General features: G+C 43.3%; 5 protein-coding genes and 1 long non-coding RNA gene across 7 annotated transcripts in view; 4 read left to right on the top strand and 2 right to left on the bottom strand.

Annotated features, from left to right (window-relative positions):
* Positions 1-24,638, bottom strand: part of LOC126568615 (uncharacterized) — a 383,782-nt gene that overhangs the window by 326,497 nt on the left and 32,647 nt on the right. The window lies entirely within an intron of this gene.
* Positions 64-2,053, bottom strand: LOC126568279 (flap endonuclease 1). The gene is made up of 2 exons (XM_050224726.1): positions 1,965-2,053; positions 64-1,144 (listed from the first exon to the last, which is right to left on the bottom strand). The coding sequence occupies exons 1-2, from the start codon at positions 2,044-2,046 to the stop codon at positions 69-71; spliced, it is 1,158 nt and encodes a 385-aa protein (XP_050080683.1). The 5' UTR covers positions 2,047-2,053; the 3' UTR covers positions 64-68.
* LOC126567513 (protein DEK) lies at positions 2,418-6,824 on the top strand. Its single transcript, XM_050223731.1, has 8 exons — positions 2,418-2,550; positions 3,530-3,695; positions 3,781-4,506; positions 5,061-5,167; positions 5,240-5,395; positions 5,469-5,736; positions 6,346-6,566; positions 6,663-6,824. The coding sequence occupies exons 1-8, from the start codon at positions 2,506-2,508 to the stop codon at positions 6,822-6,824; spliced, it is 1,851 nt and encodes a 616-aa protein (XP_050079688.1). The 5' UTR covers positions 2,418-2,505.
* Positions 7,079-7,232, top strand: LOC126568734 (uncharacterized). Of its 2 annotated transcripts, none has more exons than XR_007607767.1 (2): positions 7,079-7,089; positions 7,132-7,232. It is a non-coding gene; the product is annotated as an uncharacterized LOC126568734 (long non-coding RNA). The 2 variants fall into 2 exon arrangements; XR_007607766.1 differs by having other exon boundaries at positions 7,126-7,232.
* LOC126567922 (far upstream element-binding protein 1) lies at positions 10,448-17,345 on the top strand. Its single transcript, XM_050224288.1, has 6 exons — positions 10,448-10,596; positions 13,121-14,230; positions 14,360-14,814; positions 14,885-14,964; positions 15,582-15,772; positions 17,019-17,345. Exons 1-6 carry the CDS (start codon positions 10,516-10,518, stop codon positions 17,343-17,345), a joined length of 2,244 nt encoding a protein of 747 aa, XP_050080245.1. The 5' UTR covers positions 10,448-10,515.
* On the top strand, positions 23,267-23,730 carry LOC126568588 (transmembrane protein 14 homolog). The gene is made up of 2 exons (XM_050225086.1): positions 23,267-23,341; positions 23,408-23,730. Exons 1-2 carry the CDS (start codon positions 23,269-23,271, stop codon positions 23,728-23,730), a joined length of 396 nt encoding a protein of 131 aa, XP_050081043.1. The 5' UTR covers positions 23,267-23,268.

Genomic DNA, 24,638 nt, shown 5'->3' with positions numbered 1-24,638 from the left:
AATGATAATTTTAAATAGCAATCAACCGCGTGAACCTTGTGAAACAGGCAAGATCTTCCCCCGGCACATTACTTTGGTTTCCTACCCCGGCCTGCACCACTTCCGCCAGTTTTCGCTTTCTTTGCCGCGGACCCGGTAAGTGGCTTTTTCTCGTCCACCTTTCGCTTGGGCGTACCGGTCGATGGTAGCACTTTGAAGAACGAATCTAACCGGCCCTGCGTTGCGGTGTTTTTTGTTTTCATAATTTTTTTCGCACCCGCCCTTATACGATCCTCGTTGAACTGACGATCACCGCACATGTACTTCACCAAACCTTCCTCATCCGGTTCGGACCACTTCAGCTCGACGGTATCCGCATCCTGTACTTCCGGGTCCTTAAACAGCCTTCTTGCCTGCTCATAGTTCCAGTCTTCCGGTACGATGTACTTCGACTTGTCAATGTGTTCCAGGATCTTTTCGATCGAACGATGCTTATTGATCAATTCGATCGCTTTCTTCGGACCGATACCCCGGATAGTTTCACAATAATCGCATCCGAGCAGTATGCACAGATCGATAAACTCGTCCTGCGATAGTTCGAACCCTTTCAGCACCTTTTCGTAGTTAAACTCCTGCACCGGCATTTTGCGCGCTTCACTAAACGTTAGATGGCGCAGTAGGATGGATGAGCCGAACGTAAGTGCATCCATATCTTCGGTGGCCGTCGCAAACACCTTTCCAGCGCGAACCAGTGCGGCACATTGTGCTTCCGCTTCGCAAGGTGCTTCCACGTACGGAACGCCCATCAACCGTAGCAATTCTTTCGCTTCGTTTGCATGCTGTTTCGTTACCTTCACCAGTCGACGGTTAAACTTCTCAATGTCCTCCACGGCGCCAGCTTCTGTCGCTTTGTCCAGCGCTTTCTGCGCTTCTTCCCTTCGCTCGGCACGCTTGCTCAACTCGCCAGACTTGAGATCCGGTGGTTTACCGTCGAAGACGTACACCGGCTTGATGCCGTTCTCTAGCAGCCGGATCGTGCGGTAAAACGTACCCATAAGATGGGAGGTCGTTTCACCGTCCACCGACGTAAGCTGGGCACCCTCAGCACGGACAGCAATCAGAAATTGGTACAGACACATGGATGCATCGATGGCCACTTTTCGTCCTGCAAGAAAAAAAACAGCAAACAAATTCTTGAAAGATGTACACCCAAGACGCACATGTACAACATCAGTAACAGCAATAGTACAGTGGACGATTTGCCTCCACCATCTCTGGATGAGATAGCCAGCGCCATCAAGCAGCTTTAGAGCAACCAGTCTGCTGTCAGCCAACGTCGAAATGTACCAGCTGATCATGAGAATCTGAGATCAGGAAGAATTATTGGAGACGTGGAAGCAGGTCATCATTCACACAGTTTACACAAAGAGCGACAGCAAAGGATCAATCCCAGGATCAACTGGGAAGTTAATTGAAGGCTGTTGAAGGCCATAATGAGCGGGGTGCATATAGATCTGAGGTAAGGGGACGGACACTCCTGTCTACTCTTCAAAATCGCTTTGGAAAGTGGAGGGAATTTTGCTTACACTACGGCCTTCACCATCTTCTGAGATCCAGAAGATTTCGAGAACGAGTCTTGTGCCCATCCGAGTGGAGGATGCAAACGATCTTGGCTGTGTGTTCGAGCTTGGCTTGTGGAGGAGAAAGAATAACCACGAGCTTATTGAGCTCAGCGATGGCTGGGGCATGTTATGAAGATCCCCAGTTCGGCACGAGACGTCTGGGAGCACAATGAGTTCGTTGGATGGATTAGGTGAAGCGACGGGACCTATCGCAGATTGGGGACCTACATAGATGGGAAGCTCCTGCCAGGGATCGAGTATCCTGGAGCATTATTGAGGACCGGACCATGTCACAATTGACGTGCTCAATAGTGAACCAAGGCCAACGAGAGAGAGACACCTGAAAAGCTTGACGGAGCTTACCAAAAAAATGCTTTATTTCTCCCTCTTTCACCGCAAACGGTGCGATATCGGCAATCAGTTGTGAAAGTCCTTTAATTCCCATGATGCTGGTGATGCTAAATCTTGTCGTAAGTTACAAAAGCAAACATTAACGCAAAACAACACAACACAAGGACTTTCCTGAACTTTCGCGCGCCGAAAGCGTGCACACAAACATCCGCGCTGACAGCTCTATGTACGAATTTTTACACAAAGTTGACGGTTTATTTTCGAATAACAAAATTGTTTCTAAAATTCCAAGAAGCCTGAGAATGACAGTAGAAAAATTCGCAAAAAAAAATTAAACCTAAATACCTCATTGAAAAAGTAACTTACACAAGTTGAGAGTAGTTTTTATCCGTTTCGGAACTTTTTCCGAATTTCACTGTTTTTCGATCGTCATCGACCGTTTGTTTACAAATTCGCCAACTGTCAAGCGACCAAGCCAACATGTCCGACGCGAGGCAAAAAAACCCGACCTCGCACCGACCCGTATTTTATTTACCTTGAGTTTTGCTAAAACATGTCGGCAAACGCCGCCGATGAGGAGAAGAAATTATCGAAAATGGTACGTGTTATCGCGCGGATCAATCACCGAACCGTACAGCAAACGCTAGTTGACGATCAGTGCTATCGGGGAAAGTCTTTTTCGGGTCAATTCGTGCCGGGGCAGCGAAATTAAAGTGCATCATAGTTTTGGTGGTTTTCCGATCGTTCGTGTACAACTTTTCCGCCGCTCCCAACGCATCCAAACTCTCTCTCTTTCTCTCGTTGGCGCGCTCGTTGCCTCTCGCTCGCACCTCTAATGGCGTTGTGTTTGTTTTCTCGCAGTGTCTTTTCGCTGCTTTGCCGCGTTTGTGACGAGGAAGTAGAGGAGCGAGTAGCGAGCGATCGAGCGAGTAGAAGAAGGAAAGGTGGTAGTAGAGGGGGGCGGGTGAAAGCGGAGAAGAGAGGGCAACTATTTATTAGCGTGTGTTGTGTGTGCATCCACCATCCGCCATACACGCACACACGGCGCGCGCTATTAGAGGCCGTAAAATAGCCGGAACCGTTGTTTTCCATCTGGAGAAAATGGTTGCGACGAAAATGGAGCAAAACGGGCGGGAAGAAAAGTGTTCCCGTGTCACATTTTACGCTGCCCGTCGAGTACACCAGCACGTCCTGGTGCTGGTTTGTGTATGACGGGGGGTTTTTGAAAATGTATGTCAATCGCTACTTTTTTTTTTAATTCATGAGGGACGGCCCGACCGTATTGCTATTTCAATCGCTACTATCGATAGCAAATTTTTCCAGGTGTAGTCATGGCACTCGGTGCTGTGTACGATTAAGTAACCGACTACATTGGAACAAGTGTGTTGCCCGATCTGTGTTTATGTTCCTAGTAATGATAAAGGGGGGGGGGGGGGGGGGGATTTTCCTTGGTGACGTGTATTTCTTGGTGAAAGCAGTTGTGATATTTAGCTCTGTTTCATAAAATGCATTTTCGTTTCTTCTTTTATTTTATGTGCCGTACCCATTCTCCCCATATCGCTGCGGATGGAGATTAGGCAGAAGATCGCGAGGACGACAAGGCAAGCGTAAAGTCGGTGAAAGCACCTGAAGATGGTGGTGCTGGTAAAACCGATAGCACTGGAACCGGTGCTGATAAGAAGCCAGAATCGACCGACGCGGTTGAAACAAAAAATCAATCCAAGAAGAGCGACGAGAAAACCGGTAAGTAGTTGCAGGTTGGAGACAAACGCGTTGGGTTATTAGCGACTGATTGCGGTTTTTATTTTTTTTCTCCGCCCCCCTCCAGCAGCCGACGATGAATCCAAAGCCGAGGGCAATTCAACGACGGACGGGGTCAATAGTAAAGCGGATAATGCGACCGGTCGGGATAATGGAAGTGCGGACAAACCAAAGGCACCGGTCGAATCGGAAGCCAAAAGCAAGAACCGAAATGGCGCCAAAAAGGAGGACGAGCACGATGCGGACGATGCTTACCAACCGTCCGGCAAACGGCTCGGTTCGATTGCGCTAATCGATGCGAACATCACCAAGGCTAAGGTGGAAGATTTGCAGTTGCTTCACACAGTGCTGTACGATGAGCCGGCCAAGACGATGGTATTACGTCGCAATTTGCGCAAGTTCGGTGGGTTCGATTTTAAGCCGAGTTCTGCCGCGTACCGAAGCCGCGTCACGGCCACCGGCAAGCTGGAGGTGAAAAAGTTAGCACAGGTAGCGGAAATTCTAGCGCTCGATAAAAAGGGCAGCAAGGAGGAGCTGGCGGAACGGATTTGTACCTTTCTGCAGAAACCGGACGGTGATGAGGAGCTGCCGGAAGAGATGGGTGAGGAAGAGGAAGACGAGGAGGAAGAGAAGGAGGAGGAAGATGTGAGCGAAGAAGAGGAGGAGGAGGAAGAGGAGGCACCAAAGAAGAAAACACCGACGAAGCGTGGTGCGGCACCGGCCCGTGGCAGGGATTCGGCCAAATCAACTAGCGGGCGTCCGAAGCGATCAACCGCCGGCCGTGGTTACCAAGGTATTAGTTTTCATGTACAGTTTTCATGCTTTTGCAGAGTTTAAAAAATCTTTTCTTTATTTTTCAAATGTAAAATCGCAGATTTCATTCTTAACTTATAAATTAATTTATTATTTATTATTTTGCCTTAGATTTGATTAATTATTTCGTTTGACTACACTTTTTTTAATATGGTGCCAAACAAAATTGGTCCAATATCAGTAGGAGAAACCAAAGATATATGGGAATGTGTCAAAAAATTGTGGGACAGGAACTAAAATATCTGGCACGCTCCAAAAACCTAAGGATGAGAACAAAAATATATGTGAATGCGTCAAAAGTTCTCGGAATGCCCTATAACGTCATTTAAAAGAGCTTCCTTACGACCATTTTTTATCCGAGTCCAAGGATTTCTATTAATATACATAAAAAAATTAGTATGTTTTCCAGCCCGGTTAAAATTCGATCAGCTTTTCTACCAATTTTTTGAATTTTCCACTCCTGTTTTACTCTATTTAGCTCCAGTTTTATGTTTTCCTTTATTTTCTCACTTTTTGGCTTGATAATTACTCTAGACAATTCCTTATACGTAGATTACTCTACCTCGGAGGAGGAAGAGGAGGAGACCGTTAAGGTAGGTCGCGGGCGACGGGCCCGCCGAGGATCGGACAGCGGATCAGATGTAAGTATTTATTGCGGTGCAGTGATGTGCCTTAGCAGGGTCATAATTTTGCTCCCTTTCTATCCCCCTTAGTATAATCCTTCGGCCGGATCAGACTCCGATGCGGGCAAGCGAAGATCATCCCGGGCACCGACCCGTGGCAGTCGAACGTCAGCCCGAAATGCACGAAAGCGTGCGTACAGCGATGATGAATCGGAGGAAAGCGTTAGCGATGACGATTTCAGCGAGGTATTGTGGTTTGATCATGGATCTGATCATTATTTCGGTTGCTCTAGCGTTGAATATTTGTTGCATGTTTAAGGATGATCGACGAAAGAAGAAGGCTACGCCGGCACGTGGTGGACGTGGACGACCGAGTGCTGCTGCTGTTGCCTCACGGCAATCGGCTCGCGGTCGCGGACGCAAACGGAAAGCAGAAACCGAAAGCGAAGAGGAAGACGAATCAGAGGAAGAGGTCGATAGTGAGGATAGCGAACAGCAACCGAAGCGGAAGGCGGTTGCTAAAGCTGGAGGCCGTGGGTCTGCCGCTGTAGCCAACAGTAAGGCTAAAAATTCAACTCCGGCTAAAGGTAAGGGCTGTTGATATTCTGCTCCGAGGTATTCTAAACTAAGATTACAAGAGAAGAATGGCGTAGTTTGGAATTATTTTGGGTGCAAGAAGATAAGTATAGTTATACAAAATCCCAAGTCAAAACCGTCCACTTCTGAACAGTAGACAATAGCGCTCAGTATGAGAAACTTATGGTGCTCGTTGACACTAGAAAGACCTCCAGTAATGAAAAGTAGAATTAATCGAAAAACTCACTCAAAAAAGCTTTTCCAGTCATTTTGTCAAGACGGAGGACAAGCCGATTGTTAACACACCAATCCTAAAATTAAGCAGTATCCTTTGAATATCGGACGCCAGGATCAATTGAAATTTTTGTGACTTCTTTCCGCCTCTGATTGATGATGATGGGGACGTCTAAAAGTTAGCCAACAATTTCTCATTCCGTTACTCTGGTCCTGCAAGCATTAGTCTACTAGGAAAGAGCAGGAACTTGAGGAAAATAGTTAAAAGCATACATTTGTTCATGGAGATACGATTTTGCCGTCCATTTTTTAATTTATTTTGTATTATGTTATATTAAGCCCTATTATTCACCGAAATTTTGACATCTCGTTTTCGTCGCACTCAGGAAGGGGACAACCGAAGCGGGCGGCAGCGGTAAATAGCGCAAAGAAATCACGGCGAGGCCGTGGCCGCAGCTCGTCCGGCGAAGAGGACGAAGAGGAGGACGAGGAGGAGCAGGAAGATGAGGAGGAACCGGAGATGGATGACAACGAATCGGAGGATGAGAAACCGTTGGTCAAGAAGGCAAAACAGGAAAAGGAAAGCGATGCGGCAGCACCACCGAGTGTAAGAGATGTTTTGTCTAGAAGTCTGTTGTTAAAAGCCTAATTTTGATCCTAAATAACGTTTTTTTTTATCTGCATCTCTTCACGCATCACACAGGAGGATGATATCAAAGAATACCTGAAAGAGATCCTGGAGGAAGCGAACCTTGAAGAGATCACAATGAAAACCGTGTGCAAGAAGGTGTACGCCAAGTATCCGGAGCACGATCTATCGCATAAAAAGGATTTCATTAAGGCAACAGTCAAATCTGTAAGATGATGGGCCGTGTGGTGCGCTTTACTGGAGAACAATTTAACAATCTTATCTCTTCTGTTTTTCATTTTTTCAGCTTATAGCGACGTAAGCGTCTGCCAAGTGGGAGAATTAAGCTGGACGTGTCGTATGTTTTTTCTTCTTTAAATGGTTATCATAAAAGCGACCGATATGATGCAGATTGCATGTTAAGGATGAAAGTGGGCATGATACGAGCATGATGTTTTGGTATGTATGTACAGAACGTATGTTGGGATTAGCACATTCACAAGTGAGAGAGCAGAGAGAGAGAGAGAGAGAGAGAGAGAGAGAGAGAGAGAGAGAGAGAGAGAGAGTGAGAGCATACAGTTCGCAGCATATTTCGTCGTTTAGATATATATACATAAATGCAACACACAGAGTAACACATACAAATATTATCTAGCGAAACAAAAAAAAAACAGAAACAAGGTGGGACACAAAAGAAAACTCTATTAGGGACGCGCACGCGGACAGAGAATGAGCAGAATGGTAGCTTAGCGAGTATTTGAGTAATAGACACAGTGTTAGTGGATATCGCAGACGGAATTAGTCGAATCGAGAGAAACCTCCCGTGCGCGCAAGGATTAAGTCCCTTCTATATTTTGCACACACACACACACACAGAAACACAAAAAAAAACTAATTCATTTACAATATGCTGATTAGGTCGGCATTGGATTGACGTAAAAGAGAGACGACATCAGATCAGAGCGCAACATCAATTAGGTAGCCTTTTCTATAGTCGGCAGTAGCAGCGAGCATGTAGCTCTGCACTTTGAACGGGATGTATGCACCACAGGAAACGATATAGACAGAAAAAGGAAGCAAAAGATGCATCGATGGGTGTGGTGTCCTGTAAGAGTTAAAATCAAACGTTTTCGGCAACAACAAAAACAAAACACAAGTGTTTATTAAGGCTTTAATAATGGTTAGGAACATACGAAGGAAAGGAACAAAACTCTTTTTGGCGATTCGAATCAGCCGTGCGCCACACGTGCTTTGACACGTGACAGACAGGCAGGAAGGCACACGTGTTGTTGTTAGGGACAGTTTAAATTCAGGACGAAAAAAAAACACTCTCTCACACAGGCAGACACAGGCAGAGAAGGGACTCGAAGGTTTTTTAGATAATGACAAAATTCTTACAAAATTCGAGGAAGACGGGAACAGCATATTATAATATGTTTAGTTTTATGAATGCGCATTTTGATTTTTTTACATTTTTTTCCTCAACTTTTTCTGTTCCCACCCCACCCAGACGGTTCTCTTTTTAAGAAGATCCAGCAGAAGCGAGTAGTAGGTAGGGTAGTAGGGAAGGAAGGTAGAAGGATTGTGTAAGTTGGTGGGCGCAGCAGTGTGGAACGTTGAAATGATTAGTGTAATAAATGTAACAACCGTTGAGTAAACATACACACATATAAACCCATATATGTTTGTATATATGGACGGACGCTCTAAATCGTGTATCAGTAAGCACGTGAACGTGCGTAAATGTATTAATTCGCCATAAATAACACCTTGCGCGCCTCAGTTTTGCACCTTTACGTCTATTGTACCATGCATTAATCTTTTTCGTTTCTTTTGAATGCATGAGATATGAAACTTTTGTTATGTATGTTTTTGTTTTGTTATGTTCAGAGCGCTGATATGAGGAAGAATTCATGCTGCTTGTTGAGGAGTTTGTGGCCAGAAGCGACAGAATCAAATGGCTTTCTCTTCTTGTATTTGAATGTAACTACCTTAAAAAGCTCAAAAAACGAGAACGAAGAAGCGGCATTGTCAGTGCAGCAACAGCAAAATGGGATTAGGGAGGTCGAGTATAATTTTTGGGGACTATTCTTAATAAACTTTCTAGATGTTCTCGATACGTGAAAGTTTTGGTGGGTTCTTTTATTGGAACGTTTTGTTATCTAAATTTTAAGTTAAATTTCTGTTTGATCGCGATTTGCCAGATATTCAACAGAGTATTACATCCTCATGCACCCAGGTAGTAGCATCTGGCATAGGATTTCAAGCTTTTTTATTAATTTACATTGTTTCTGTGCAAGTTCTTTACATATATTAACATGAAAGTCAAATCTCCACAGAAATTCATTATGCCTAGCAAAACTAACAAAAAAAGTGTTTTGTGCATAGATTGTAGAAGCTATTTTTAATAATTTCAAATATTATGTCGGATTACATTTTAATTTGTTTAAACAAGCAACAATAACTTTAAACTGTGGCCATCGAGAAACAATAAATTAAATTGAAAAAAAGGCTTCCCGATTACGACACTGAAAAGCCTTTTCCGCAGCTAAATGTGACAACTGGTGATTTAGATCACATTCAGATGGTTCAGTTGACATAAGGGCTTTGGTTTGGTTGTGTAAAAACAAGAGTTTATTGTCTTTACTTCTAAAACCATTACTTTCTGGTAATTTATCACTTCAGTAATATGTGGGCTTTAATGTATTTGAAGATTCATAAGGAAAATATGAGTTTACAGTGATTTTTTTATGCTTGTAAAATTCCTAAACGCCATCGTGACGTTCTCCCCTGACAGTGTCTGTCAATTCGTAGCAATCGTGTCGCTGTCTGGCGTTCGGTTGCGAGTCGTTCTCCGTGGCTGCACCGGGGGCCACCACACACCTAACGATTTGACATTTGATCTCGTGCGAAGGTAGACGTGTGTGCGCTTGTGTGATGTGCGGAAAAAGCTTTCCATTCGTGCCTAGTAGCATCATAGATCCTTTTTCTTTAGTTTTATAATTTTATCCTGTAAAGCAATAAACCCTTCCCACACACACACATATCCGGAAAAAAAGCGCACGCAAACTCAGCGAAACACAGTGCATTAAACGTTGTGTGTGTGTGTGTGTGCCGGCCCACTCTGGCGATTTTCCGCGTCGTCGCCGCCGCCCTTGTTTGTGTGCTCTGATTTTTGCAGAATCGTGTAATCCGTAATGATGAGACTTTGTTCAACGGTGGTATGCTGGAAGGCGTAGCTGAAGTGCGTTCTTCAGAAGATTAAAAGCAGGGAAAATTCTGCATCCTCTATCCACCGAGAGCGAGAGGCTGAAGACCCAGCAAACCAGCAAACAGCAAGAGCAGCGTCTTGGAAGACGAGAGAGCGAGAGAGAGAGAGAGCGAGCGATCGAGCGAGTTAGCCGAAAGTAGCAGGAATTTATTTGGAAACGAGAAAACGGCTTGAAAAGCCTCGTTTGGCGCGGTCACATACAATCCTTACAAAAAGACACAGAGAAAAAACACACGAAGGGCTCCCATCGCGTGGATAGTGTTTTTGTGCGTGTGTGTGTGTGTGTGAAAACGACGCCAACACACATAACGGGAAGGATAGCTCTTGGACGTCGAACGAGAAGTGGTGGCGCAACGTCTCCAGGTCGTGAAGTAACGGGGGCTTGAAGGTGCAGTTCAGCCAAAGACGTGTGAAAAATATTAAAAGGATCCCATTTTCGAGAAGCTTCTTCGCCTTGAAACCAGCTATCTAAGCAGCCCAGCGGCACCAACGAGTGTGCCGCCAACGAAGCCCACCAGCAGCAACAGCGGAGCAGTTTATTAAGGAAAGAAGAATCGTATCCCGGGTTGTGCGTTATTCGGCTGTGCTGACTTCCGGTTGGAGCCGTGTGTGTGTGGAGCGAAGCGTTTTTTCTTTATCGGTTCATTTCTTTTAATAATGAGTGATTATTCCAACCAGAACTCGCAAAATTTTAGTCAATCGTCAGCATTTGCAGCCGCTTTACAGAGAGCCAAACAAGTGAGTAAATCGCCAACAATTGGGTTGGGAGGAGGGAATAAGAGTGGGGAGGGGGGGGGGGTTGAAAGGGCGTGGGAACTACACACATCTGATGGGAAACCCAGAGAGAGAAAATGCTACCTTATTTAGTGTCACAGTCATGTTTGAATAACAATTTCCTACACACCTCCTCCTGCAAGAAAAATATGCTTTTGTATGTTCTGTATAAATTTTCTACATATTTTCATAAAATCCCTTTTATGTTGGCGTCTGCATTAAGCAGCATTCCCATATTTTTTCATATCAACCAATTCCCCGGTTTCACACGCACCCGTGAAAATGGCGGCCGTTTTATACCATACACACACATACGCATACGCTCGGTGCAAGCCCTTTCGCACAACTGCTGAACGTGCGTCACGTTTTCTCGGTGTGCGTGAGCACAGTATGCTGCTCGCCTCCGGTGTGTATGCGTGTGCGGGTCTGTTTATGCGATCTTGTGCGGTGAGCAAAAGTGGGCTCGAGTGTGAACAGGAGCAAAAAGGTAATTTAAAAAGGGAAGCAACCGCTGTGGGAGGAAATAGCGAAAAGAAAATCGATAAAGAACGATTTTCCAACTCTATTCGTTCTTACGCACATTTTAAGAATGCTCTCTCGTTCTCTCTCTCTCTCTCTCACTGTTGGCTGTCGGCGGTTTTGTTCGCGTGTGTGTGTGTAGGTTTGTGCGTGTCCGCTGCGCGGTGGTAGTGTTTTCACAAAGTCCGAAAAATGCGAAAAAACTCTCGTCGCACCGCGCGCCTAGCGCAGTAGAGAATCGATGTTTTCCTTTTCCCGTCGTTTTTCTTAATCGCAAACCAACATCCGTATCAGTTTTCGTGCCCAACGTGTTTCTTTTTCCTTTTTTTGGTTTTGGTGCAAGATAGGGCAGGTGTGAGAGGGCTAGTTTAGCTGTTTAGGGATCCGACAAGATAAATTAGTTATTTAAAATGTAGAAAACTGAATGCAATGTGCTCCTCCTGTACGAAATAGCCGCCACAGGAGGAAAAAAAGAAGAACGCAAAGCAGAACCTGTTCCTTCAAATTGTGTGTGGTTTAAAAGGACATATTAAAGAGGGTCCTGTACGCACACACACACACCTATCAAAGGAACACTGTTTGCATAATGTTTTAAATCGTAACCGAGAAACGATTAGTTCCTTAGTTGGCTTTGATTTTCTACATCGAAAGGTGGAGTCAGGATATCCTTTTTTTTTATCGGCCTTCTCTTAATCGCCACCCGGCACAAAACGAGAAAAAGCTAAAAGAAAAAAAGGTGGTACAGTGCGCTGGTGTGTGTGTGTGTTGATGTGCTGCGTGTGCGGACTACAGTTTCCGGTGGATTTATTTCTTTTTGTTAGCAAAAAATGTAAGTTTCCGGTGCAAATCAATGTCCTTTTCATTGGGGGGAATGGGATGGTGTTGTAGATGATTTTGTGAACGTTTTGTTTTCAACTGTTTCACCACAGACAACATCTCTGTATTATACCATCCAGAGGGAATATCCTTTTTCATAATACAGACGCTTGAATTTTATCTGAATCCTCCGGGTCCATCATGACCACTAGGTGTAGTATTGCTGCTGTGTTGGTATCAGAAAATTTGTCTAGAAATCCATGCGTCTGTCACTAGGCGAGAAGCCCAGACTCTCTGCATGCGTGCGTACGTGCGTGTGTGTGCGTTTGTCTATTCCGGTTGTGTGCGCGTGTTTGTAAAGACAGTAAAGTGCGTTCAGTAGCAGCAAATGGTTCACCAAATTAGCATATCATTTTTAGCAAAGCAAGATATCAGATTACTACGCGAGAAAGAGATCGAGAGATAGGGATAATGGGACTACGATTAGGCATGTCGTGTCATTAGGAAGGTGATAATTGCTGTTTTACCGGTACCCGACGGCGGATCGGCCAGAGCACGAGACCGCCACTTGGTTTGGGGACCCAAGCTGGACTGAAATAACGGACCAACTGAGTATGCAGTACTGTTCGTACTCGTGACTAGATATAGTTAGTGAAATTTTGTGAAACATAGTAATTTTTTCTCTTTTTTATAATAAATTTTCTGCTTATAATATTTTCCTTATATCTCAATTCTGGATATAAGGATCCGTTTCCCGATCGATCCGACAAGGGATAAAATGCCAGATATCGATAAAGGTTTTTTAAATTACTAGATCGCAATAAAGCAGGATGGTGTGTACTTATGAGCGGAATAGGTCACTAAAAAAGAGGATGTTTAAGGGCTAGAATGGCTTCGGCAATGAGATCCTTGTCCGAAAGGAGCATTTAAGATGACAAGAACCGTTCAGGAACTCGACATTTCACCAATAAAAGAGGTCAAATACAAGAAGAACAAGGAGGCAAATACTTAGGCTAATACTTCCGTGACATCGTTCCATACGTCCAGCCATGTGGGAGATTAATGTTTTTTTCGTGAAACGTTTATAACAACAGAATAAGTAATAACTGGTAATATTGCTGCCTAACGGAAATTTCCCCGCGCTTTTTTGCAGATTGCCGCTAAGATACACCCGGGTGGTCACCAGCAGCAGCAGCAGCCGCACCAACCAGTGAAGAGACCGCACGACGATCACGATTCTGGGCCAGAGTTGAAAAAGTTCGGTGGACAGTCTGATTACAATAATGCTAGCTCGCCCACTAGCATGAGTCAGGCTGCGATGCAAGCCGCCGCCCAAGCTGCAGCATTAGCCGCCCGTCTGTCGCAGAACAACAGCAGCAACAACCAGAACAACTTCAACGCACCGAACGCACCCGGTGGAGGCGGTGGATCGCAGGACCCGAACCAGCGCGTACGTGAACTGATCAGCAAGATGGTAAATCACGGCGGCCCAATGGACAACGGCAACCATCCGGGTCAGGGTGGTGGTGGTGGTGGTGGCGGAGGCCGCGGCGGCGGTGGTGGTGGTGGTGGTGGTGGCGGCGGCGGCGGCGGTGGCGGTTTCGGCACATTCCAGGAGATGATGATACCTGGATCGAAGGTGGGCCTCATCATTGGCAAGGGCGGTGAAACGATCAAGCAGCTGCAGGAAAAGACGGGCGCCAAGATGGTGATCATACAGGACGGGCCGGGGCAGGAGATGGAAAAGCCGTTGCGCATTTCCGGCGACCCGCAGAAGGTGGAACAGGCGAAGCAGCTAGTGTACGAGCTGATCCAGGAGAAGGATGCGTACTCACAGCGGCAGAACATGAACGGAGCGGAACAGGCGGAAGTGTTCGTACCGAAGGCGGCCGTCGGTGTGGTGATTGGCAAAGGTGGCGAGATGATCAAGAAGATACAGGGCGAGTCGGGCTGCAAGCTACAGTTTATACAGGGCCGTGGCGATGGGCCCGGCGACCGGCGGTGCATTGTGCAGGGCTCGAAGGCACAGGTCGAGGAGGGTAAGCGCATGATCGAGGACCTGATCGACAGTGTGCTGCGCCGCGAACAGCAGGGTGGTGGTGGTGGCCGCGGTGGTGGAGGCGGCGGTGGAGGGGATGGTGGACCGCACGGACGCGGTGGCATGGGAGGAAACTCCAACCAGGATAATAACTATAACAACTACAATGGACCGCAGGTGACACGGTTGGAGTACACCTTCACTGTGCCGGTATCGAAGTGTGGGGTAAGTAGAGCGGCTTAAGAGCGATAGCGAAAATAATTTTCCAGCAATAACTGGGTTTGCGTCGAACGGCCACGGCCCAGAACACTAGTACCGATGCTAATGAATGTGTATATGTGTATTTGTTTGCAGATAATTATCGGACGCGGTGGCGATACCATCAAGCAGATCAACCAGCAGTCCGGTGCCCACACCGAGATGGATCGGAAGGCGTCGCAAAACCAGACGACGGAGAAAACGTTCACCTGCAAGGGCGAGCAGCATCAGGTGGACGAAGCGAAGCGGTTGATTCAGGACAAAATCAACATGGAGATTAACATGTTGTACGTTGGCTCCACATCCGTGCCGGTCAATCAGTACCAGAACAATGGTGCCGGAGGCGGCGGTGGTGGCGGTGGTGGTGGCGGAGGCCCGAACGCATACCAGCAGGGTGGCTGGGGAGGATATCAGTCACAGGGTGGCTGGGAGCAGCAACAATCGGCCCAGGTAAATGCTGTTTCGGCCGCCGCCGCAGCTGCAGCAGCGGCAGCACAGCAACAGCAACAACCGCAGGCAGATTACTCGCAACAGTGGGTCGAGTATTACAAGTAAGTATCCTGTGATCGCTATTACTCGCTGTAGTAGCTATAAAACTCATCATGTCTCTATTTTCCGTAGGCAAATGGGAATGCATAGAGAAGCGGAAATCATTGAGCAACAGATTAAAGCACGACAGGCAGCCCAAGGAACAATGTCAGGTAATTTCAAATCACCAATCTCTTTCTCTCTCTCTCCCTTTTGTGTGTCACAAGAACATACACATGTATCCTATTGGTAGTAATTTGTAGTGGTGTGTACTTCGGAGTGGATTAATGAATCTTCTATGACTCCGACTTATTTTACGAAAGCAATCCGTATTAATCCGGAGTAATTACTCCGGATTCATACGGATTAAACTCCGGTATGCCACGAATTAATCCGGCTCCGGGAAAAATGACCATCACTAATAACATGAGCCCTCACAGCAGAAACAGTTTACGAATGAACGATATCGTTAACATGGCTTTCTCTACAAATTCTTCTCTTTCTAAAATGGCTGACATTACTCTTGACTGCTATAATTTACTTATTTTGTTATATTTACTTTGATTTGTTGGAATCCTGGGTATATATATTTTTTCTGGCTCCTTTTCTATTTCGATGTTTTATGGCTTAATTTTCACCTATTCTCCTCATCTCCTCACGCACAAATGTGTTTATGTGCTTTCCCCACCCGTTTTCCCTACTTCCTATCCCGCATTGCGTATTGTATTGTTGTTTTATGTTCTGTTGTACATAAATGTCAACAAAAATTACATGATGTCAAAACAAAAAGCTAATCAAACTGTGCAAGGTCAAACAGTGATGGGAGCTGCGGGAGCCGGTGCGCCACAACAGCAGGCACAGCAGCAACAGCAGCAAGTTGGCGGCCAGGCAGACTACAGTGCGGAATGGGCCGAATACTACCGGCGGACTGGCAAAATCGACGAAGCGGAAGCGATCGAGAAGCAGATCGCCGCGAACAAGGTAAGACTTTTCGCTCATTATTCTCATGTTCCCCGCCTGTTTTGAATCACATTCGTCTGCACATTCCTTCCGAATCGATTCCTCATCATTCCTCGTCGGTTGAGGTTAGATTAGTGTATTTCAAATGATTATTTTTTTGGTAATCAGCAGAAAAAGTGAAATTGAGTCAAGGAAAGCCAGAAATGAAATGCCAAGACCTTTCGAGGATGTACAAAACGTAATCTGCATCCCCTAGCGATGGCGATAGTCAGGTATTAGGTCAGGTCTATCACAGGTATAGACAGGTATAGGGACAGGTAATCTCATCCTATACGAGATTGCACATCCTTTCAAATCTAATCATCCAAGATTACTTGAATGTTGATGGTCAAATCTCAAACGAAGGTACTTTTGCAATTATTTTTCTCGCAAAGTAATGGAGTTATTCAGCGCCAAAGTCTTGAAAGAGTTGACAGAGGTACCAGTTAACAGTGGTAAAACCACTCGCAACAAAAAAACATTAGTATTTTTTAAAGAAAGCTTCTTAGAGGCAAAGCCCGTTGGTGCGACAACGGCTCCGGTCTTCGGTCCTCAGAAGATGGTTTAAGACATGTGACAGATCTGTCTGAAATCCGAAGCTGCTGTAATGATTTCAGACATGGTTTGTATAAATTAGCTAGTGAATAGAGCCATTTTATTTAGGAGGTAGCTTTTCTGTCCTCAATTCTGTCCCGATCGTTAGGTTAGAAATTAAAAAAGAAGGCGTTAATTCTCATCATCTCTATCTCAAATGCTTCTATAGGATAAATATATACGTAGAAAAGTGGAACTGAACATTGGCAATAATTATTATCAACGTATCGTATCTGCCCAAAGAGACCCCCAGTTTCCACGGAAAGGCCGCGGAAATATGTATCTGCCTATCGGATGTGCAAACATATTTCATTTTATTTTAATTATATTTTAATCAAGCGACGAAATCGAAAGTCTGAATGAATTGTTATGACTGTTTGTTAGAGAACGCTTACTGGAAAGCTTTTATTTATTTAAATTTTCTTCTTTTTCTTTCTTTCTTTTACTGTTCGTAATCCTCAAACTTTGTTTTGCGCAATTTGCATAAACTTCCTCCTCATCCTTTTGATTCATCTACATCGGTATTCCTTAATCCTTTCGCTTCCCGCATTGCTCTCCTTTCCCCTACGTCCCACTCGCAATATGTTGGTTTTTTTGGATGACGAACTTCAAACTCAAAAACCAAACTAATTAGGCCTTGCAAGCACAGGCCGTTGCGGCAGCGGCTGCAGTGGCGGCGGCCACCGGTGGTAACCAGCCCGGTGGACCGGGTGGAGCTGGTGGCGGTCAGTATGGCGGCGGAGGCGGCGGAGGCCCACAGCAAGGACCCGGCGGCTACGGCGGTCAGCAGTACCAGCAGTACTACGGTGGTGGTGGTGGCGGTGGTGGAGGCGGTGGCGGTGGAGGTGGAGGCGGTGGTCAACCGGGATATGCCGGCTACCCGTACGGTGGTGGCTATCCGGGACCAGGTGGTGGTGGCCCTCAAAATCAATCGAATGCATCTAATCAGGATAAGAATTAGGTATGCAGCTAACCACCGCGTTACGCACACCATCTCTTCTACCCACGCCCCCCCCCCCCCCCCCCCACGCTCATCGACAAACGAAAGTTTCTTCCATTTTGCACCATGCGCGTATCTTTACTACATCAAGGACGAAGAGCTCAAGCAAAGAGAGAGAGAGAGAGGGGAAATACGAACGACAACAGCATCAGCAGCAGTCCGAGCCTGTCGTTGGTTGCTAAATGATTGCATCGTGTTCTCGAGGAAATGGTAAGTTTTTCCTACGCCATTTACGACACACAACACAAGCCAGGAGGAAACAGCATTGTGTCTCTTTCCCTTTCAGCGTTCCCTGCTGTATGTATGGCTTATTGTTCTCCCTCCTCTATGCTACACCTTCCTCTATTTCCTTTTTCCTATGTCTGCCCGTCCTTTGTTCGTTTTTCTTTCCCATTCTCTTTTGTTTTGTTTTTCTTTCCTTTCTTTCTTTCTTTCTTTCTATTCCTCCAGGGTATTTGCTTATACTTGTATGCGGATAAAAATTTACTTATTTTTCTTTTATTTATTTGTAAAAGCCTCTTCTTGTGCATCCTTCAACGAATATGTATGAAGTTTTTGCAATTGTTTCTATTGCTTCATTGTTCCATACATATTTTTCCAATAACTTTGCAATGTTTAACTCGTGTGTGCGGCCCTGGTTTGGAGAACTTTTTCGCACACGGGTTTAAAATTTTATTTCAAATTATTACTTTATCACAAATCGTTCACTTATATGCCCCTATGTAATGTGTTCCAAAACATGAAGCAAATTTAGGCAGCGCATTTTACCAAAATTAGAAACCTTTTTATGTATTTGTGTGTGTGTATGTGTGCTGTTAATGTTTATAGTACTCTCATCCAATGAAAAAGGTAATGTTTAGAGCAAGAAAAAGGGTAAATTATTTATATCAAAAAGTCTTTCATTGTCGTACGCACGGTTCTACGGTAATTGTGTTAAGGATTTGTTTTTTGTCTATTGTCTAACTATATTCTGTGACTCATTGCAGAAGCGAAGACATTCCTACTCATAATTCACCTCCTAGCAGTGTGGGGGGTTTCCGGTTTGATTACCCCCCCCCCCCCCCCCCCCCTTATGTGGTGTGTGATCAACACATTATTGATAGTGATTAGTGAGCAAATTGATGGTTTTACGTTAATAGTAGCATACGAAACGGTAAATGAACTAGATATGTTTTATTTTTTGAGCAATATTTTCTTTATAAATGATTATATAGTCAACTATGCATATATTTTATTCGATATAACAACAAATCCATATCTTATATTATATACAAATTTTTTCGTATATACATATATATAAAAATATTCAATCGCTGTAAGTGCATATGAAAACTTGTATGTTGCTATATTTTATATTGAATATATTATTCGATTGTACTTGTCCTATGTTAGGCAATTTACATATGAAACTAACCATTACTTAACCGTTCAATAAATTGAATATCATTTATGTATTTATTTTTTTCCTTACACACATCATTATTATCAAATGCTAGCCTAAGTGATCATTTTACGGAAGATTACTGATATTTAGTGAACTGTTGTTTTTTTTTTTTTTTGCAAAATGTGAATTTATTGCAAAATCAGTATGCTATTTTTATAGGAATATATGAATATTTATATTTATATTGTATATGCAATTATTATATGTACAATTATTTTCTTTACATTTTGTCACATAAAATATGAGCATTGAATTTTGAACTATGTTTGAATACTTTTGGGGGCTATTTATATGCAAAACAATATGACATTTACATTTGTAAGACTTATAATTATTAAAAAAATAGTTTGTAACCATATACATACACATATACAATGTCTATAAAAATTTTACATAGGTGTTAGAGCTATAGACAATTTTCTAAAAGTTGATTGTGAATTTTACTAAATTAAAATTTAGAACTTATCCTAATACATACCACAAAACTATATGAAGAGATGCAATTTATAATACCATAGGTAGGTGGTGGCATTCTAGCAGAATAATGATATTATTTACATGATGCATAATGCTGCTGCTGCTGCTCGGTTTTGTTTTTGAATGTTCATACATAGATAGCGCTTGGTGGTTGTTGATTAGCGCAATGTATGTGCACTGAAGATGATATTGTGCCATAATGTTTATCGACGTGTACATCTCATCGATCTCTCTCACACATTTTACGCATATCGTGTTGTACTAACGATTATGGTGGCACCTTTTTAAATTGATTTTGAATTTGTTCCATTTTGAATGACTGTTTTACTATATTTCAACGCCAATTTTTACTCTTGTAGATGATTTTTTACTGATAATGCTTCTTACATTTATTTATTTATAATTAATTAAGACGGTCCAGTGCCGTATTGTTCACACCGCTTGTGTTGAACAGATTCTATAATCATATTGATAAGGCATTTCCTCCTTATTCCTTGCCTTATCCCGGGCATACTCGGTTAAATGCTTCTTACAGTTGTTTATATTATGCACTATTTAGCTGAATTTAGCAAAAATGCTATTGTTTGTACAATGATGATAATTTGATCGATTATTTAATGAACAATATTTCGTACTAAACCATCATTTCACTTTGCCAAACAACAATATATCCAATTTTTGCGCTTTTATATGATATAATTTATTAATGATTAGCTTATACGATGATTTACCCCTCACTATATTACCATATTTGACACACAATAAATAGCCTCTTAGAAATATGTGTATGAAAAATGATACTATATTTGCCAATGATTTATTTTATCTTATCATACATTACCATTTCTGCATATTTCAATGTGCTCGCGCTTGTGTGAAAATTCATTTTTTATATATTTTTTTTTTTGTTTAACCCGTGAGACAACTATACTCACATGTAAGGAAAATGATTTGTTTCCAAGGTTTTAAATTCTGTTAATTTTATATTCAAATATGTTCCCTCAAAAAGAGCAAGAATCCCCTTTTAACAAATAGAAAACATATTTTTATATGTGATTCGTTTTGATTTCGAAATAAGTGGCTAGAGATGGTTCCCGTTCTAGAAGCGTTCTTCGAGTGTCTTCGTTCTTTGCTCTTTTAACTCCTATTCCACCTGTCTGCATTCGTCCTTCCGCTATCTACAAAATATATGTACAATATTACTACAGTTAAGCTCACGGCGTTATATGAATATTTCCATTGTTCTTTCTCTTTCTCTCTCTCTCTTTTTCTTTCTTTTTGAAACATTTATTGCAGCTCTTATAATCTAACCCTCTACCATAAATGCTGCAACTACTGCAACTACTACTGCACTAGGACAACAGTCGTAATAGTGAAAAACGACGTACGCGGGGTAATAGCGAGAAACGGACCGCCCGGACAAGCAGCAATTGTATACATAATACCATAGAAACCAGCAAAAGAAACAGCACAGCAGCAAGTGAAATAAATTGAAGTTCGAAGTAATTATGATTAATCCACAACAACATCCAATTTAAATAAAAAAACAAACTAGTTTTTAGGATGGTTTACCTGTAAAATGGTAACGGTTTAATAGTAGCGTTAGCAGCAAATCTTATACAAAACCCCGCCCCGCCGCGGGAGAGAGGCAAAAGCAAAGCAAACAAAAATTGCAGGACACAGCAAGAAAACAGCACTAATTGAAATGAATCTAAAGCAATGCCCTTGTTGTTGCTTGGAATAGCCCTGTCCTTAAACCTTACTCATCCCTTCACGCAACTCATCTACCAACGGGTGTTTTTTCCCCGGATGATAGTTCCGGCCGGCAGCCTGAAGGTGATGGTGTGTGTACAGCTGTTCCATCCGCTTGCCAATATATCTCCCTCTCGGTGTGTATGTTTGTGCAGTTATTTCGTAGCATTTTTTCCTGAACCACGTGTAAAGAACTATTTAATTATAGCTAGCGGGCGCATCCGTGTCTGTGTGTGTCGTGAAAACAGTTCGAAATATATTAATACCTCTATCAAATTAGATAGAAATTACTCTTCCAAAAGGAGCCACGAGAGTAGCGTCCAGTTCCATTTTTTAATTCAGACCGTGTGCGAGAATGGCGAACTGGATGGAGTAAGGTTCTCACGTCTCAAGGATTTGCCGAAGTCGCATGATGGAGGATACAATCTCTTTTTGTGGGTGTGTATGTGTGGTGAAACAAGTTCCAGTGGAGGTGCTCCAAGAAGCAGCAAGCGATCGGTGAGAATCAACAACGAAAGAATTCTTGCGCTCACCAACGCATCCTGGTGCAGAGGACGAGAATCGACCATGTAAGCCTTAACTTCTAATAATAGATATAATAGTTTCCAAAGGACAGGTCCCCGGTGTTAGAGGTGACAGTGTGGCACCAGTCGTCACACGACGAAACCTCATCCGGTCCGTTCGCCCATAGTGAGGACTGACTATTCAACTATGTGGTATCAGCAAACCTAATCTAGTAGTAGGTCGATAAGCCAAGAAAAATGTTTCCCAAGAAAATAGAAGAAGCCTCTGTCTCTCTTTCGCTTCTAGGTGGTGTATAAAACGTACTTTTATCAAACTCTACACTAAAAATGTTTAAATTTTGTTTAGTAGTTTAATGATGGGGGTAGGCAGACTGTATTTCCACTTTGCTTTATCCTCCTTATCACACACTCGTAACTCATTTTTTACGCTATTGCAATATTCGTATCATATAAACTTCGAATGGGATTGGGGAGGTTGTTGAATTATCGGAAGAAATGGCCACTGTTGACTGTTTCAGTGTACGTATGCTGTATTTTCATGTTGCAATTATATTCATCACTAAATGCTAATCAACAGTTTTGGTTTTTATTGATGTTGGGGTTAGTTGATTTTTCTTACGACTTTCCCGCTAATTGACCAATTCCTGTATGTATGTATGTATCTATGTTAATGAGCAGGACTTGTCTATCTTTGGTTTGGATTGGTGTGACGGTAAAGACCATCCTGGGGATTTTTCCGACAACATAGCCCATGAATTTACCTGAAGAAAGACGTTCTTTTTTAAATATTCGATTCATTCCATGTCCAACAATTAAACCCGCTTTTACTTTAAGCCTTGGTGATTGGAGACTAACACACAATATCTATAATTAGTGTATTTAAAGCATCTGCCATACTGTTAACATATTTCTTTAAATTGCTATTAGCTAAAAGCAGTTGTTGAAGAAGAACAAATGGTCTAAGCTGCCTGTAAAACCCAACGTTCAATGGAGACGCCTAGTTGTGCTAACTGCAATGGAGACGCGTGGTGTTTTACGCTAACGTTTGTGGTGTTCCGAGTGTGTACGTTTCGTAATTTAGTGCTGAATTATTTCGGCTATCCTCCAAAAAAAGGACGGTACTGGATAAATAGGTGAGTTTATTCATCTCTTGTATTTCGTTGTGAAGCTATCATGGGATAGTCGTCGTCTCCATGATTGTGCTGTGCAAAACAACCAAGTGCTACACCATCGAAAATGAATCGTGCATGATCTGGCTACAAAGTGTCGGTCAAAAGTTTATGAATGACGTGAGAAAGAGAACAAATAAATGTTTGCAAAAAAAAAGGATCCTAACTTGTGTTGACCTACCGGTTTACTCCCTTTGATGACCGGTTTTAAGCCGTTTTTTTAAATTCAAGATAAAATACAGCCCACATTAGGATAAAGATCTACTTTAGCCGTAATTAAATAAATCAAACCAAACAGAAGAAAACACTTGCTCTGCCATAGCAACGGCTTTTTTTTCTTCTGTTGGTTTAAAAGCTTTTCACCCATGCAGGCAACACTGCCATGTTGTTGTTTACAAAATCGTACAACTGTCATCTCGCCCTTTGTTGTTTAGACCAGTGTTGTCAATTTGTGAAACCGCAGAACCACTTGAAAGCATCGCATTCCACACAGCCCAGCATCAATTGCGCTTTTCAAGATGATCGATTTTGTGGGAATCGTGTTCGCGATATTGATCGTTGTCGGTGGCGTCGTTGGCTATATGCGAGCAGGTAAGCCATCCCAAAAGGTCGTTTGGGAACAATCATAGTAGAACATCTTATTCTCTCCGGTTTTAGGTTCTGTTGCTTCCCTGTACGCTGGATTGGTTTTCGGTGTTGCTATCGGTGCCGGTGCCTGGTGCAATTCGCTCCAGGAACCGTTCCCATACGTTCAACTGTTCGTTCTCTCCGTGCTGATCGTCGTTATGATGATACGGTTCTACAAAACCAGAGCATTCATGCCACCGGGCATGATACTGCTGCTGTCGCTGTGCGTCATGGTGTGGACGGTTTTCATATATGGCGATTATTTTAGCTTCATTTCCGGCACGAATGATAAGCCAATACCGGTAAACGGAACAATTAACGTGCCGGTTAGCGATGGACGCAAGCTGGAATGAGTCGCCCCAGTGGTAGAAGGGCTTGCCTTCCTGCTATGCGATTAGATTTGTAGGGATAATGTTTTTCTCATTGAATCACACTCGTTATCATCGTTGTGCCAAAAAAAAAACACACACACACAAAACATTATGAAGAGACACGGTACACTTCCATTTGTAGCATGTTAATAAGCTTGACCGTTCCTAGGCACAATCGAATCTCAGGAAGTGATACTTTATAATCCTCTTCTTTCCTCCGTGCCCTCTTGCGTATTTGTAAAGACATTTTACTAGGCGTCACAAACGGTCTTTAGCGGTGAATAAAGATACAATCGTAACATTTTTGTTACACTTGTTAAAAAAGGTTTAAAAGGCCCACATTGTCGGACGAAAAATTGAAAATGAACAAAGATTTTGTATACCTTTTTTTAAAAGATGAATAAACAGTTTTACGCATATTCCTTATGCTTCATTGGAAAAGGACAACATCTCAATGTTGAAATGACGCATCCAGGTGTCACCCGCTTGCATTTATTAGACATTTGGCTTGCAAAATTATTTCATTCATCTTGGGTGAGGAGTTCGCAATAAATATCAAATTACATCTCTCCATCAGCCCAATTACCTGCTCTAGTAAAAAGGATAATCTGCGTACGCAGATTGCGTTACACGCCATACGGTCCTCTGGGATGATCGCGTCGTGCTACAATAAGCAGAGGTGTGAGTCACTGCAACTGGAGCTGCTTCCGATTGTTCACGTTTTTGCTGTTCACAGAGAAAACATGTGCCCCCTAGTGGTATGGCGTTTACCAACCAGAATATACTCCGGGGAAAATTCGGAGGGAACTTCGGTGTTTACTCGGGATTCAGCCGAAGTAACTACGGCGTGTAAGTCGGAGTTAAATTCGGATTAAGGACTCAAGGACTTA

This window comes from Anopheles maculipalpis, chromosome 2RL (genome assembly GCF_943734695.1).
Source record: "Anopheles maculipalpis chromosome 2RL, idAnoMacuDA_375_x, whole genome shotgun sequence".
Classification (NCBI taxonomy): Eukaryota; Metazoa; Arthropoda; class Insecta; order Diptera; family Culicidae; genus Anopheles; species Anopheles maculipalpis.
This window is presented reverse-complemented; position numbering and strand designations above follow the sequence as displayed.

Excerpts from the sequence above, each read along its gene's own strand:
- LOC126568279 (XM_050224726.1), bottom strand. The coding sequence starts at position 2,046 with ATGGGAATTAAAGGACTTTCACAACTGATTGCCGATATCGCACCGTTT. Across the intron at positions 1,145-1,964 it reads AGAAATAAAGCATTTTTTTG|GACGAAAAGTGGCCATCGAT; the intron begins GTAAGCTCCGTC and ends TTTTTCTTGCAG.
- LOC126567513 (XM_050223731.1), top strand. The coding sequence starts at position 2,506 with ATGTCGGCAAACGCCGCCGATGAGGAGAAGAAATTATCGAAAATG. Across the intron at positions 5,396-5,468 it reads GCGATGACGATTTCAGCGAG|GATGATCGACGAAAGAAGAA; the intron begins GTATTGTGGTTT and ends TGCATGTTTAAG. Across the intron at positions 6,567-6,662 it reads ATGCGGCAGCACCACCGAGT|GAGGATGATATCAAAGAATA; the intron begins GTAAGAGATGTT and ends CGCATCACACAG.
- LOC126567922 (XM_050224288.1), top strand. The coding sequence starts at position 10,516 with ATGAGTGATTATTCCAACCAGAACTCGCAAAATTTTAGTCAATCGTCA. Across the intron at positions 14,815-14,884 it reads CAGTGGGTCGAGTATTACAA|GCAAATGGGAATGCATAGAG; the intron begins GTAAGTATCCTG and ends TATTTTCCGTAG. Across the intron at positions 15,773-17,018 it reads AGCAGATCGCCGCGAACAAG|GCCTTGCAAGCACAGGCCGT; the intron begins GTAAGACTTTTC and ends CAAACTAATTAG.
- LOC126568588 (XM_050225086.1), top strand. The coding sequence starts at position 23,269 with ATGATCGATTTTGTGGGAATCGTGTTCGCGATATTGATCGTTGTCGGT. Across the intron at positions 23,342-23,407 it reads CGTTGGCTATATGCGAGCAG|GTTCTGTTGCTTCCCTGTAC; the intron begins GTAAGCCATCCC and ends CTCCGGTTTTAG.